Consider the following 16,368-nt stretch of genomic DNA (forward strand, 5'->3'; position numbering starts at 1 on the left):
TTTTTCCGGGATAAATAGTAGCCTACGTCACTCTCTGGCCCATAAACTAACTGCATGCCAAAAGTCACGTCGATCCGTCGCTCGAAAGAAAAGACGGACAAACATACAAACACATAAACATACAAACACACACTTTTGCATTTATAATATTAGTATGGATTTATGAAAAAGCCTTGTAGGTAACACATCTCGGTATTTAATTTAAAAAAAACGCTATGCAAATGTTGTTACTTACGAGGTTTTACATGGCAGTGACGAAATACAGAGCAACTTTAAATTCCTGCAGAATACCTACCATACATTGGTGGCCACACCAAACCACGTGGGCGCTAACGATGGGCCTCATGAGAAAACTCAAAGTCACTCAGAGGGCTATGGAGAGGGCTATGCTCGGGGTTCTCTGCGGGATAGAATTAGAAATGATGATATCTGCAGTAGAACTAAGGTTACCGACATAGCCCGAAGAATTGCGAAACTAAAGTGGCAGTGGCACATTGCCCATTGCGCAGGACTGATGGCGATGGGTCGGAAGGTTCTCGAATGGCGTCCGCGGACCGGGAGACGAGCTGTCGGTAGGCCTCCAACAAGATGGAGCGACGACTTGGTTAAGACGCGGGATCGCGGTGGATGCGGAAAGCACAAAACCGGTCTGAGTGGAGAGCCTTGGGGGAGGCCTATGTCCAGCAGTGGACGTCTTTCGGCTGACATGATGATGACCTACCATACTCAGCGGCACAAAATTTGGCCCACTCTACATACAAAATTACTACTACATTTGCAAAAGATTTGACTGACGTGACGTGCCTTTGATGTGCAAAAGGGAGAATTAACCTTGAATATTTTGAGACGTGGACACGAAATTTGGTGAGACTTAAGACAGTTTTTAAAGTGCCAAAATATAGGCTTATAAACCTACCTCGTTCTCTCATTCCGATTTAGGGCTTCTGGTACTGCTTAAGTGACAATTATACCTTGGCATAGGACCCATGGAACCCTAGGTTCATACATGAGTATTCCTAATTTCTAGTAGTTATGGCAAGCTTTTTTTAACTTGCAATGTTCGTATTTATGTATGTATGTACCCAGTTCTAGAGATGGAATATAATTGAAATTTGGTACGAAATTAAAGATAGATAGGATGAAAATACAAATACACAGTGAATAATAAAAAGCATTCAGCAAAAAAGATTGTATTAACAATGTTTTTTTTGACAATAACTTATTTATTACGTTTCATTCAACTGGTTGTCGGTAAATAAACTCCTTCCGGAAAGAAAAGAAAATATAAAAATTAATTTGAATTGCAAATTTTCCTCGAGAAGAAACTGCCCTTTATGTGAAATAGAAATATTATTTTGAGAGCAATTAAATTCGGCCTTTAAAGCAAAGTTTTGTTTGCCCACCGGCTGTTGCCTGGAATTTTATTTTTTTATTAAATGCTTGTACGTATTAATTGTAGGTAACTAGATTTCAAATGCACTTTATAATATAAAGAGAGTGAGCGCGAGGCGTTCCGTTTCCGCTTGAACAGAAATGCCTTCGTATGTATGTACTCGTAGGTACCTATGTAGGTATCCTTTGATTACGTTCACTTAGAAGTTCGATTTTGTTTACTGTTCCAAGTATTTGAAAGAAAGAAAAAAGAAAGAAAGATTTATTCGTAGCAGCATGCGAAGAATGGATAAGATTTTAAAAAACCTGCCAAGTGCGAGTCGGACTCGAAGGGTTCCGTACCATTATCTATACAAAATTAGACATTAGCAAAAAAACACGTTTGTTGTATACATGTTTAGTTTAGTTTAGTTTATTTATTCATTCAACACATCATTACATTATAATTTACATAAATGCCAGTTATAAGAATTTGTATTGAAATATGAGAGCCCCCTTCAATATTTATTTTATTTTAATTCAAGTATAGTAATTACCTTTAAAGTGAATATACGACCAAATATTCTTTGAATATTTCAAGCGACTACCTGTTGCCGTTATTAATATCGAGCAAAAAACGCCAAAAAAACACTTTATTCAAACACTTTATTTGTATGGGAGCCCCCTTAAATATTGATTTTATTCAATTTTAGTATTTTTTGTTATGGCGGCAACAGAAATACATAATCTGTAAAAATTTCAACTGTTTAGCTATCACGGTTCATGAGATACACAGACACGGACAGTCTTAGTAATAAATATATATATAGTTATTCATGGTACGAAATGACCCCAAATCAGCAATCTGCCGGTCTTGCGAATGGCGCTGGTCTTCCTTTGGGACCATCTGGTCATCATACATTAAAAATTACAGAGTTATACAGTGAAACCGATACAATATTATTATTTAAAAAAAAACTAAATTTACGATATTAATGGTTGCCAAAAAGGAAAAAGAAATAGGTAGGCATAGGCCAGTATCTTTTAACGTTCTGATTCTTAACAAAAAGAAAAAAGGAATAGGCAAAACAACAGGGGATTCGCCAATTGCCATTAGGAACTACGCCAGGCATGGCCACGCTGATTCGTTTCTAAAATATAAAAGTTTTTTTAATAAAAATTTGCTATTAATTCTATTTGCAGAAAAGAGATGTCTTGACAGACTGACAGCGAAATGATCCTAAAAGGGTTCCATTTTTGCCAACTATGTGGTACGGAACCCTAAGAATTACGCTTTGCTGCGGGCAATTCCGTTCACAAATGCTTTGTGTACCATATAGGTACACAAATTTTAATTAACTTTTTCTAAGTTTTCTCCTTCAACTCACTTCTGTTCGGCATTTTTTACTGGGACTACTAGGAAGTAGAAACATTTAAACAACATTTTACATCTGACTCTGATCCTGACTGTATTTAAATCTCAAGGCCACAAGACCAATATAAAAACGAAACGTTATCTAACTTCCGTCTACGGTGTACTTTAGTGATGTAATTAACAAACATCACACTCACATTAGACCGTGCGAATAATACGAATGGATCAGGTTTTTTTTGTGGTTGACGAACGTTGGGTAGGTATAGTGCAAATCTGCGTAACTATAGAATAGAATTGAATAAGCCTTTATTAACACACTTAGAGTAAAAGATACGATATTCCGTAAACTGCTTCAACTTTGCCCTCTGGCCCCAACATTGCCTGAGTTGATTTAGAGTCGATAACTTAGCACTCTTATAGGTTTTAAACTTTTATCTACACGGGAATTATTATTACGGGGGGGATAAAAGTTTTAAAACCTAAAGGTGCTATAAATCGAATCAGGCAATGTTGGACCAGAAGGCAAAGTTGAAGCAGTTTACGGTTATTAATAAACGGAAGCTATTTTCCACATTTAACTTAACTATAACATAACTAAGTGTGATAAATGGATTGGGCTCAGCGTATGCTGTGGACGCACAGAAAAGTGCGCATGCACACAGCGCTGATTTACAGCCCAACCCTTTACACTTGTTGCCTATCTTTGTGTTTATAACTGTGGGTAAGTTCGTAAACAAAATCGAATGGTATTTTTTTTTTGTAAAAAAAATAATAACTAGTATTGGATAATTCCGTATAAGTATCTGACAAACTTAATGTTCATATCATATAACATTAAAGTCACAACCATCCCTTCTAAAACTACACGTAGTGTAGATACGTACTATTTTATAATAAGCGACGGATTTAAATACGGTTCACCATCAAGTTTGATAATTTTTCACGGAAGGTTTATATATTAGGTATGATACTTACCTACACTAGCTACTCGCCTCGGCTTCGTGCGCTTGTAGTATTTGGGAAGTAGAGCTGAATGTAAAGTGCCTTTATTAGAGATCTATTTTGAAATTGCACACGAGCAAAGCCGGGCGGGTCGTTAGTGGTATACAAGCGAATTTGCACTATCCCCGACGAAATATTTCCATACTTTGGTTGATTTTTAAATTTAAAGAGTAGATGTAGTGTGTAGTTAGAGTAAGAGTAATCAATGGCGTCAAAGAACATCATGTACATCTTGAAACAAAATTCCAATAAAAAACCTTTACATCAGCTGAAATCATCAGCGAAAGAGTGGGATTCCCTGCCTGCGACTGTGTTTCCTGAACACTACAATTTGGCCGCTTTCAAATCCAGGGTGAATGAGCATTTACTAGGCAAGCGTGCTCCATCGTAGCCCTCATCCTCGCTTTCCATCAGGCGTGATTGTGGCCAAACGCAAGCCTATACTGTTTAAAAAAAACAGATACATTTAAAAATATTCCGTTTAAGTACTATTTTCTAGCACTTTAAAGTCACCTTTCTGCTCTTCCAGGAGTTCCCATACCAGCATATGTTCACGCCATTCGTGCCGACCGTAGAGCCGGCTGGCACCAGAGATCCCTTCCTGAACCAATACCCGTTCCATGTGGCCCAGGCTGGAGGCATGCACAAAGTGCCTCTTATCACCTCGGTCACCTCCGAGGAGGGACTGTATCCTGCTGCAGGTAAGAACCATTCCAGTAATTAGCTGTAAAACCAGAAAGGGGGCTACTACGAAATTCGAAAATCGAAGTTCGTATCGTACTGTCCCTCTCACTCTTGTATTAAGTCGTATTTATAAGCATTAGTGACGGAAGAAACGAAATTCGAATTTTTCTTTTCGTATATAGAATAGGGCCAGCTGCGCATGAGTGTCGAATTTGTCACGTACCTAATAACTATTAGGGCTATGTTATCTGTGGTTACACTGCTCATGGCCTGACACGTTTTTATTACACGACTGCCCAATAAAAAGAGCGTATTGTTAAAAGTCCAACTTAAACTCGTTTTAGAAGGTTCTGTTCTGTACTTTCCGTAACGGAAACGGGTGTTACTTACTTATTATAGATTTTGCTCTGAAAATAATCACAAGAAGGCTTTTCATTCGATATGTCTCATTTTTCCCCTAAAAGTTTAATATTTTTTGGTAAAACTTCATTTTTAATACAAGCTTTTTTGCTGACTGTACTTTTTGTGGACTGTACTTGCATTGTCGTCACCCAATGCGATGCCATAACAACGAAAAAATGTGCATAATTTATAACATACATAGTTTACAGAGATTTTGACTAGGTTCGATTCCCGGTTATGTATGAGAGTTAAAACTAAAAATTTGAAGGCCATTTTTATTGTATCAAAAATCGACGCCTTGGTTCCTCAGAACAGATTTCGCTATAGTACAGAACCACTACCACCACCACCACCACCCCAGCACCACGTCCAGGACTTATCACGCAAACACACATGAGTATCTATCTATTCACTGAATTATGTAAAGTTAATCCCTATTACCAAACCAATATTATGAGCCTATCATTCAACCAGCGCTGCGGCTTGCCTACATACATTTTCGGCTACTTACATACATTTTCTTACACTGTGCCGCAGCATCATTCTGCGTGTGCTTGCGGGCCTCATTTGTGATTTTCGTCACTAATAAGATCATCATTATCATGATCATATCAGCCATAGAACTTTCACTGTTGGACATAGGCCACCCCCATATAAGTACCTCCAGTAGCTTCCATCCATCGTGGTCTCGTGGCTTTAACCAGCTCATCCGTCACCTCGCTGGCGGACGTCCTACGCGGCGCTTGCCGATTCGACAAAGAATAATAAATAATAATTTCATAATTTCTACGCGCTCAGCAATGTAATAAACTAGGTTATTGTGTAAGTCATCATTTTCTAATTAACGTCAACGAAATAGAAACGTAGCTGGAATATTAAATTGAAAACTGGGTTGCTGATATTCTGAATACTTAATTGACGGTATTGGAACCTGCAAAGTGTTTAAGCGCAGCGGGGGTTGATTGCGAGTTCTGGTTTTAATGGTATATATCAGAATATCGATTTTAATGGTAGAGCCACTCATGGCCATCTGTAAGTATATGTGTAACTGTACCTATATGTGTATGTATGCTGTGTAAGTTCTTTGAAATGAATAATAATGTACATACTAGCGACGGTAAACGACTGCGACTTCCTCGCTTGAATTCGTTTTCACTATCCCGCGGGAACTATGCAACTTTCCGGGATTAAAACTACTCTATGTTCCCGAAAACTCAAACTATCTGTATACCGAATTTCATCTAAATCGGTCAGTGGTTTAACGTGATGAGGTTACAAACAAACAAATAAAAGACTTACAATCTTTCGAATTCATTATATTATTAGGATAGTAGGAAGTAGGATGATATACTTGCTTAGACCTTGTCCAGAAGGGGCGAATTCGTCCGATCATCGCGCGAATTCATACGGCGCGTTGTCGAGGTACTAACGTCAATACATCGCGTCCAACAAGCATCGCGCGAATTCATACGCGCGTTGTCGAGACTAACTCAATAATCGCGTCCACAGCATCGCGCGAATTCATACGCGCGTTGTCGAGTACTAGACGTCAATACATCGCGTCCACAAGCATCGCGCGAATTCATACGCGCGTTGTCGAGTACTAGACGTCAATACATCGCGTCCACAAGCATCGCGCGAATTCATTACGCGCGTTGTCGAGGTACCTACTAGACGTCAATACATCGCGTCCACAAGCATCGCGCGAATTCATACGCGCGTTGTCGAGGTACTAGACGTCAATACATCGCGTCCACAAGCATCGCGCGAATTCATTACGCGCGTTGTCGAGGTACTAGACGTCAATACATCGCGTCCACAAGCATCGCGCGAATTCATACGCGCGTTGTCGAGGTACTAGACGTCAATACATCGCGTCCACAAGCATCGCGCGAATTCAAAATACGCGCGTTGTCGAGGTACTAGACGTCAATACATCGCGCCACAACCATCGCGCGAATTCATACGCGCGTTGTCGAGACTAGACGTCAATACATCGCGTCCACAAGCATCGCGCGAATTCAAAATACGCGCGTTGTCGAGGTACTAGACGTCAATACATCGCGTCCACAAGCATCGCGCGAATTCAAAATACGCGCGTAAATCGCGTGCACTACGCCAGACTCTCGACTCGCGCTAGTATATGAATTCGCGCGATACGATTCGCGACGAATTCGCCCCTTCTGGACAAGGTCTTAACGTTGCCATTATAGAAGAAAATATTATTTCCTCCTTGGGTTCAGGGAAGGCTTGAGAAAGATGTGGCTCACACCTTCTCCTTAAATATTTGAGAACTATTGTATTATGGTTATAATATATATTATTAGTTTATTTATTTATTTGTATGTAATTTATGTATTATGTTGTTTAAAGCACTGTATTGTAGCTTCCACTATTTTTGACTCTTAAACTCTCTCTTTGTCGGTCCGTAACTGATTGCTCCTCTCATCCACTCAAAGGTTGACTGGTAGAAATCCCTTAAACGGATAGGTCCGCCTTTGTACAAGTATCTCAAAATTTTCGACTGTATTTTGATTATTTTCTTTCTACAATAATAGGCACGTTTTGTTCTTTTGTCATTTTTCGTTGATGCCGATTTATCTTAAGGACGTTTTTATTTGCGGACGATTTGCTCCCTGGGCTTTTTCTCTCGTGGTAATTTTCATTCCGCGGACATTTTGCCTGGAGGACTAAATACCCTAAGGGCATTTTGCCTAATGACCACTTCATCCGAATTGGTGTCGACTAAACGTTTCGGCCGTGTTGCAATTTTCAACGACCGAAAACATGAGAAGCTATCCCACATTTTTCACTTTGATTGAACACACTTATCACAGTACACGAAGAAGTAATGTTGTTCTCCGGCTGATAGGGTCGCCAACCGTACTGTTTTCTTAGGACATGTCCTGTATTTTGGAGCGTCCTGCGGGTGTCCTGAATCTTTTAAGAAGCGGCGCAGGTTTTTAAGGCACCGTTTTAAAAGCACTTTAATTTTTTTTACGTATTTTTTTACTTTGTTGCTCCGTTCTGTTTTTAAAACGAATTGTCCTATTGAAATTGTGGTTGGCAACCCTAGGTTGGACCAATTGCTTTAACGCTACTTTTACGAGTTGCGTATAAGTAACTGTTATCTTTATCTTCTTCTTTAGGGCTAGCGCATACATAGGTACAAGGTATACAACTATAAATATGATTGCGCTAGCCCGGCCTATACCTGGTTTGGATAGGTATTTTACTAAATACAAAACAAAGAAAGAAAGAAAGAAAATACATTTATTCACAGCAGAAGACACAACAATAGTATTAAGTACAAATAGACAACACGTAGAAAGAAGTATGTGTCATTGCGGTTGTGAATCGGACACTGGCTCAGCATAATGCTGAAGCGTTAATAATAAACACCCCAGCGCTGATTTTCAGCCAGCATCGCCAATTGGTCAACAACGTCAATTGGTGTCTTAAATATTGAAATTCCCGCATTCAACTATCTAAACATTTACATTTCTGTATTGAAATACACTAGTCTAGTTTGTATTACAATAATAGATAAGTAAAATAGAATTTACCAAATCTGGCAGCTGAAGTTTGTTTACATTTATTTAAATACCTATCCAAACCAAGTATAGACTTTTGCATCAACTAAACTAATACAGTCTCATGGACAGGAACCAATAATGGTTTTTACCGTTAATCCAAATTTTAAGAAACGGACACAACTTTTTTTTAAACTAATAACACTTATTTTTCGATGATCACAATCACAACAAGTAAAGTTCATGAATGGTGAGCTATAAGGCATTGAATCCTTCCTGTCAATAACTGGGATCCATGATTGGTGCCGTCACCCTAGTCGATGCAAAGTTGTATTAATGCGCTAGACCAGGGGTCACCAAATGGCGGACCGCGGTCCGCATCCGGACCGCCGACCTATTTTGCGCGGCCCTTAAGTAAAGTAACTTGTATTGTCTTACTGAGACGTAGGTATACTTTATTTGTTCTAACATGATTGAAATGACAAATGATGATTATGTAACTTTGTGAGGCTGAAACTATTTTTTTATTTTTTCCAACAGAGATTAATGCTTGAAAAAATGAAATCACATTAAAACTGCTGATTCTTCGAATATATTTTGAACTCAAATTAAGTTAAGTTACCAGTTAAGATACCATTTACCAATTTATTTCCTCAGTATACCAAAGGTCCCCTGACACGCTGCCGTACCTGGAAGCCAACTGGGAGCAGCTGGCCAGCAACATCTTCCAGTACAACGACACGCTGGCCCTCCACCTGCGAGGAGGTGTGGCGGCGAAGATCAGGCAGCACTACCTCGGGAACAAGCCCGTTAGCCAGGAGACCTACCCGCAGTTGGTTCAGGTAACTGTTAAAATGCAACAGAAACGTGCTTTTAAAATCGTACCAAGTCTCGATTGAGATAATACTTACTAAAGGTGTCTGTTTGTCTGTTACTTCACACTTAAATCGCTGAACCAATTAAATTTAATAGTTTGAGTCTCGGGATTTAATAGTTTTTATCCCGGAAAAATGCATAGTTCCCGTGGGATTGCGATAAACGAATACCACGCGGAGTCGCGAGCAACAGATACTATATAAATACGACTATATTCTACGTCTAAAAACTACAGTCGAGTTCATAAACATGTGAGCAAAAGTTTGATCAAAAATATCTGAACACGACGATGTTAACGGCGTAGAAGCGTTGGTCAGATATTTTGATCAAATTTTTGCTCACAAGTTTATGAACTCGAGTGTACCTACTCAACCGATCGCGACGAAACTTGATATGGAAAAAGTTTGACGCTGACAGGACAAGGATATAGTTTTGTCCCAAAAATATAACAATCAGGGCACCTGCTATACTCCTCGGGGTGTCTATAACGGTTTTCTCTACAATTTGCGATGTGCTCAATTGATAAACAAACTTCGACGACCGCATACTGCCACGGGGCAGTATCTAAAATGCTTATAATTATTGTATGTAAGTAAAGTTTACCGTAGGGTAAACTTTAGGTAGGTAGGTATAATATTGTTAATAAAGTTTACCGTAGGGTAAACTTTACTAACAATAATATACCTACTTTGAACCCATATTTGAACCAATATTATACTTTGAACTTTAACATAACAGCGAGAAAAACCTCAGAATCCATATTTCCAAAGTAAACAAGTGGAGCGTTCCAAACCAAACAAAATCTGTGGGCGATCATGTAACCTAAGCAAAAACATATATTATGTCACACCACCTATCAATCCACATATTTTTTACGAACTGTCAAAACGCGATTCCGCTGTAGATTTTGTATCATCATCATCATCATCCCAGCCTATATACGTCCACTGCTGGGCACAGGCCTCCTCTCAGAACAAGAGGGCTTGGGCCATAGTTCCACGCGGGCCCAGTGCGGATTGGAACTTCACACCACCATTGAATTGCTTCGCAGGTTAGTGCAGGTTTCCTCACGATGTTTTCCTTCACCGCAAAGCTCGTGGTAAATTTCAAATGTAATTCCGCACATGAATTTCGAAAAACTCAAAGGTGCGAGCCGGGGTTTGAACCCACGACCTTCTGTTTGAGAGGCGATAGTTCAAACCACTAGGCCACCACAGCTTTTTGTATGGTAATACTAAATCGTGACGTCACGTATTAGCCAAATCAATTGACTACCCACCTATTATTTGTTTGAAATCTACTAAAAATAAAATTTCAGTGTTAAGTAAAAATCAAATTGATCTGGTTAAAATAAATGGTTTATGGGAAACTGTTGTACCCCGGAAAAAAGGATAAATTGTCCGAGGTACAACAGCTTCCCTACCTATTTTATTAGTTTGAAGTCGTAAAAGCCTAAGGGGCTGTTTCACCATCCATTGATTAGTGTTAACTGACGGTTAAATGTGATGCCGTCTATTCGAACCACACAAATACCTAGAGACGGCTCATTTAACCGTCATTTAACACTAATCAATGGATGGTGAAACAGCCCCTAAGTACTTTGTCACTTCTGACTTTCTCATAATTCATGTGCGAGGTATGAACTTTACACTGATGAAAAACATCGCGAGGATGAAAAACATCGCGAGGAAACCTGCACAAACCTGCGAAGCAACTACGGCCCGAGATCTCTCATTCTGAGACGAGGCCTGTGCCAGTGATGTAGCTAGGTAGCCCAGGACGTCGGTGCAAAGAGGACATTGGGTCCCCGAATTTTGACTTCCTATCTTCTCGTTCTTGGCGCTGATTGCACTTAAAGGCTACCTCATCACCATCATGGTGGCCTTTTAGTTATCCAATCTTGGATCTAGGCCTCTTCCTTCTTCTTCCACTTTTGGCAATCTTGTGCCCGTCTCATCCAGTCTCGACCTCCGTGCCGTTGAATGTCGTCGATCCAGCGCTGGGGCACCTAGGTTTATTTTGTACCTATCCATAATTTGCAGGTTATCATCCATAGCACCCTAATCGTGTAGCCTGCGGTGCACGGCATCGCCTTGTTTTTTTTGTTTTTTTATTCGACTGGATGGCAAACGAGCAAGTGGGTCTCCTGATGGTAAGAGATCACCACCGCCCATAGACACCTGCAACACCAGGGGGATTGCAGATGTGCTGCCAACCTAGAGGCCTAAGATGGGATACCTCAAGTGCCAGTAATTTCACCGGCTGTCTTACTCTCCACGCCGACACACAACGGTGCAAGCACTGCTGCATCACGGCAGGATTAGCGAGCAAGATGGTGGTAGCAATCCGGGCGGACCTTACACAAGGTGAGTTTATCTCTCCGATTTCAACAAAATTTGTAAGGTAGACTCAGTCTATGATTCCGAGCTGGAAAAACAGGGTCTCCAGATGTGTCCCGAAAATATTGTGTCCGTTCTGTTACGAAAATTATTAAGAAAAATGTGTAACAAAACGGACACATCTGGAGACCCTGTTTTTCCAGCTCGGAATCATGGACTGAGTCTACCTTACAAATTTTGTTGAAATCGGAGAGATAAACTCAGGGTACAACGGTAGATAGAAATGCCCAGCTACGCCACTGCCTGTGTCCAATAGGACATCGTAGGGCAAGACGATGATGATTTTACCTATTAGTGCTGCGTCTTGGAATCGCTAAGTAATTGATGGTGTCACCTCTTTTACAGGCTCTCGGCGACCGCCTTTTCGCAGTAGACGTGGGCAAGCTGGCCCAGATCCACGCCCAGAAGTCCGGCCAGCCAACCTACCTGTACCGATATTCTTTCCGCGGAGAGAAGAGTCTGTCCAACATGATGGCCGCCAACAACAAGGATTATGGTGAGTAAACTGACTCAGGAACCATTCCTATTGCAAGTATTTTGGATGAAGGACAATGTTAAGAACTTACGTTGGTGGCTGATTGGCGCAAGTCCTTTGCCACGCGCCTTATGTAAAACCAGTTTTTTTGGCCTAAAATTGTTCAACTTTGATGCCAAATATCTCGAAAACAATAAACTTTAAAGTAAATATGGGATACTATATTGCTTAAAGCCTTGTTGTTAATATAATAAGCTACAAAAATCATTAGAAAACTAAGTAATTCAGATTGAAGGTCATGGGATGCCCTTAAGAATTTCAATAAAATATAATAGATTTCAGGTACAATACATAAAACGGTTGTTTTATCATTGATTTTGAGATTACATTGTTGGTTGCATTGTTGCGTACATAAAATAATTTACTTTTATATATATTATGTGCTCATAGGTCTTTTTGCTCATTAATCTGATGTGTGGTGTGTTCACCGACGGTCTTGCAAAATTTATCTTGCCCACGCCATATTAAAAATCTGTTGATTCCCTCACTGTGCAGGTGTGAGCCACGCTGATGACATCTTCCACATCTTCAAGTTCCCCAGACTGTCGTCCACGAGTGCCGATGATGTAAGAATGACGGAAGCCTTCCTAGACATGATCTACAGCTTCTCTACAACTGGGTAAGTACATGCAGAATCGGGAATTTTGGTAGAAACAGGCCAGAGTTCTAAACTAGAGCAGTGCAAGGAACAGTACAGACCTGCATTGCTGTGGTCTGGGGTAGAGAGTAGGTACAACGTCTACAAACAAATGTGTATTCAGGCAGCTCCTCCACCTCCACGCTGTAGTAATCTAATCACACAAATATAAAGTCTATCAGTCTATCACCATCACCACACTACACTGAAAGAAATGTGTCGTGTCAACCAGAGTTCATACTCAGAGCAGTTAGATTATCATCATCCCAGCCTATATACGTTCCACTGCTGGGCACAGGCCTCCGCTCAGAATGAGAGGGCTTGGGCAGTAGTTCCCACACGGGCCCAGTGCGGATTGGGAACTTCACTGCTTGAGAGGCCATAGGTCAAACCACCAGTGGCGTCTTTAGCCCATGTAGCGCCCGTGTGCAATTATTACTTTAGCGCCATCTAGGAACCGCGCGGCAAAAATGGAATAGGTACAAAGTTGCGCGCGGCGCGCCCTAACACCGCTGCGCCCGTGTGCAACGCACACCCTGCACTATAGATAAAGACGCCTCTGCAAACCCCTCGGCCACCACGGCTTCGGTTAGATTCAAAAAAGCTAAATTTTAAGCCAGTCGTCGTGCAAACGCGTCGTGCCATTCATTAAGATATTTGTCGCTGTGCTCCTAATGGTATCGTGTTCGTTATCCCAAAAAGCACGGTTTTATCCCTTGAGGCTACGTTTCAACCAGAATCGAGATGTTATTATTATTATTATTATATAAATTATCAAAAATGAAGCCGTGGTGGCCGAGTGGTTTGACATATGGCCTCTCAAGCAGAGGGTCGTGGATTCAAACCCCGGCTCGCACCTCTGAGTTTTTCGGAATGCATGTGCGGAATTACATTTGAAATTTACCACGAGCTTTACGGTGAAGGAAAACATCGTGAGGAAACCTGCACAAACCTGCGAAGCAATTCAATGGTGTGTGTGAAGTTCCTAATCCGCACTGGGCCCGCGTGGAACTACTGCCCAAGCCCTCTCATTCTGAGGGAGGCCTGTGCCCTGCAGTGGGACGTATATAGGCTGGAGATTATTATTATTATTATTTATATAAATTATCAGGCAGGCAGTTGCAAGCTATGATAGGTGCCTGTATCTAGCTGTTCCTTGGTCAAGTATTCTTTGTATAGTTAATGTGGTGAGACTACCAGAACATGTAGTCTCAGCACTGAATGTGAACCAATTTAAGAACCGGCTAGACCAACACATTAACAATACAAAGAATACTTGACCAAGGAATATTAATTATGTTTTTCATGAAACAATAGAAACGCTTCATTACCTGTCCTCGCACAGCACCGCTCTGGTGGAAACAGAGGGCCTACTCCAATTTTCGTATGTCATAGTAGCCCTGCAGCTGAGCGAAGCGAGGCGGGGTAAATGAAGCGTTCCTATTGGTTCATGGAAAACACATTCCAGGCAACACATACTCGCACATCTTTGATGGAAACGCAGCCTAAGGGGTAATTACCCCAGCAGGGCTACTACGAAACTCGAAACTCGAAGTTCGTGTCGTGCGGTCCCTCTGACACTTATACTGTTTAATACGAGCACGAGAGGGACGGTACGATACAAACTTCGAGTTTCGAGTTTCGTAGGTAGCCCTGCTGGTTCAAAAACAATGCTGTAACGGAATTAACTCAGTTCAAACAATTATACTTAATAACCTAACTTATTTCTAGCAATCCTAAACTGACCAACGAGGCACCAGCGTGGACTCCAGTCACTCCTGGCTCCAATGAGCTGAACTACTTGGAGATAGCGTCTCCGAGCCGCTTGGAGATGAAGACCAGCTCCGACTTCGGACAACGCAGCTTCTGGAACAGCCTCGGTTTTATCGAAAACGAGAACTATCGCCACATCAGAGACGAACTTTGATTTGTAGTTGGCAGTATATCGGCAGTCTCATTGCCTGTTTTTTTTAACGAGATTTCTTAAAATTAATTTTAAAAGGTATTTTAAGCAGCTTAGAAGTTTGACTGAACAGCCCGTTAAAATCTCGAAATAAAAGAAAACTACCCTATTGATACTTACATTGAATAGATATGTTATAATTTTACACAAGTGACTCTTTATTGTACTTGCACACATTTTTTTTTACTGTTTTTGATGAAGTTTTTACTAAAATTACGCAATGTATTTACTATCGGGTTCTGCCTTTGCCAAATGTTTTATTTGCCAACTGTTTCATTTCCCAACTCTAAATTTTCTCCAAAACCAATTTTTTTTCTTAGCGTAAGTATCTTCTTATGCTTTATAGAACACATTAACAAGTTAGGTTAGATTTGTTTTACGAAAGTTCCGAAAAAAATATAGTTTCAGAGAAAATCCTGAGTTGGCAAATGAAACAGTTTCGTAAATTAAACATTTGAGAAACGTGAGTTGGGAAAGGGCAGAAGGCAGAGAACCGTAATACTCATCGGCATTCTATGTACCTTACGGCACTTAGATAGATGTCGATATGGTAATACTATACTATACTTACCTAAGTCCTAGTGTTTATACTAAGGATAATTTTATAAATAAAACATAAACGAAACTTATAAATTCGTATATATTTTTATTAATTATAATTACAATGCGACGGAAGCTGAATTTTCCGTGTTCTAACTTTACAAAATCATCACCATTTTATGGTGGTTTTTATGGTGGTTGTCGATTCTGGGAGGAAAGACACGTGATAATATTTCTATTCCTTTAAAGTTTTTAACGAATTGATTAAACAAAGCAAACAAAAGAGAGGGTAGCCGTCATGCCGTATAAGGAGGTAAAGGAGGCAGCCTTGAGTAGAGAGAAGTGGAGAGTCATTTATCGGCTACACCGGCGAGAGTGACTCTTAAATAAGAAAGAAGAAAGTTTTTAACTTCCAAATTTAATACCTGCTGAGCTGGCAACGTTGCATTTTTGATAGTTTTTCTCGATTATTCCATAAAAATTTAATGAAAATAAGTAATTAATTGTTCGTGATACAGACTTATTTTCTTTGAAAACCGTTTTGTTCGTTTTTAGGGTTCCGGAGCCAAAATGGCAAAAACGGAACCCTTAAAGTTTCTCAATGTCTGTCTGTCTGTATGTCTGTCTGTCAGGGACTTGCTAGAAAGCTGTAATTTTGCACGGATATATGTATATGTAAACTATGCCGACAAAATGGTACTATAAAAAATTAAAAAAAGTTTTATTTTAGGGCACCTCCCATAGACGTAAAGTGGGGGTGTTTTTTTTTTCATCAGGTATAAACGCTCTTAATACCCTGTCCCTTTTAAATTCCGGGATAATGGATAGAGCCCATTAAAGACGACAAGATACTTAGGAACGTGTTTTGGCAGGTAATTATAATTCATTCTAACTGCATGATGAAACGCTTGAAAATAAAAAAATATGACTCAGCAGTCAGCACCGAAACGTCATCGACTACAATAGAAACGGCGCGGGCGCAGGACACGTCAGTACACTCCATTCACAATCGTAGATATCAATGACAGAAATGATATGAGTAAAGTATCTG

General features: G+C 40.2%; 1 protein-coding gene across 1 annotated transcript in view; it reads left to right on the forward strand.

Moving 5' to 3' along the window:
• LOC141437232 (carboxylic ester hydrolase-like) overlaps nt 1–15,416 on the forward strand; it is a 49,708-nt gene extending 34,292 nt beyond the window's left edge. The window contains exons 2-6 of the mRNA XM_074100488.1: nt 4,278–4,449; nt 9,025–9,209; nt 11,988–12,138; nt 12,673–12,796; nt 14,546–15,416. Coding sequence (XP_073956589.1) covers nt 4,278–4,449; nt 9,025–9,209; nt 11,988–12,138; nt 12,673–12,796; nt 14,546–14,741 — 828 coding nt within the window. The 3' untranslated portion in view covers nt 14,742–15,416. The remainder of the gene's footprint in view (nt 1–4,277; nt 4,450–9,024; nt 9,210–11,987; nt 12,139–12,672; nt 12,797–14,545) is intronic.
• Nucleotides 15,417–16,368: the final 952 nt, after the last annotated feature.

The sequence above is a fragment of the Choristoneura fumiferana genome, chromosome 17 (genome assembly GCF_025370935.1).
Source record: "Choristoneura fumiferana chromosome 17, NRCan_CFum_1, whole genome shotgun sequence".
NCBI lineage: Eukaryota > Metazoa > Arthropoda > Insecta > Lepidoptera > Tortricidae > Choristoneura > Choristoneura fumiferana.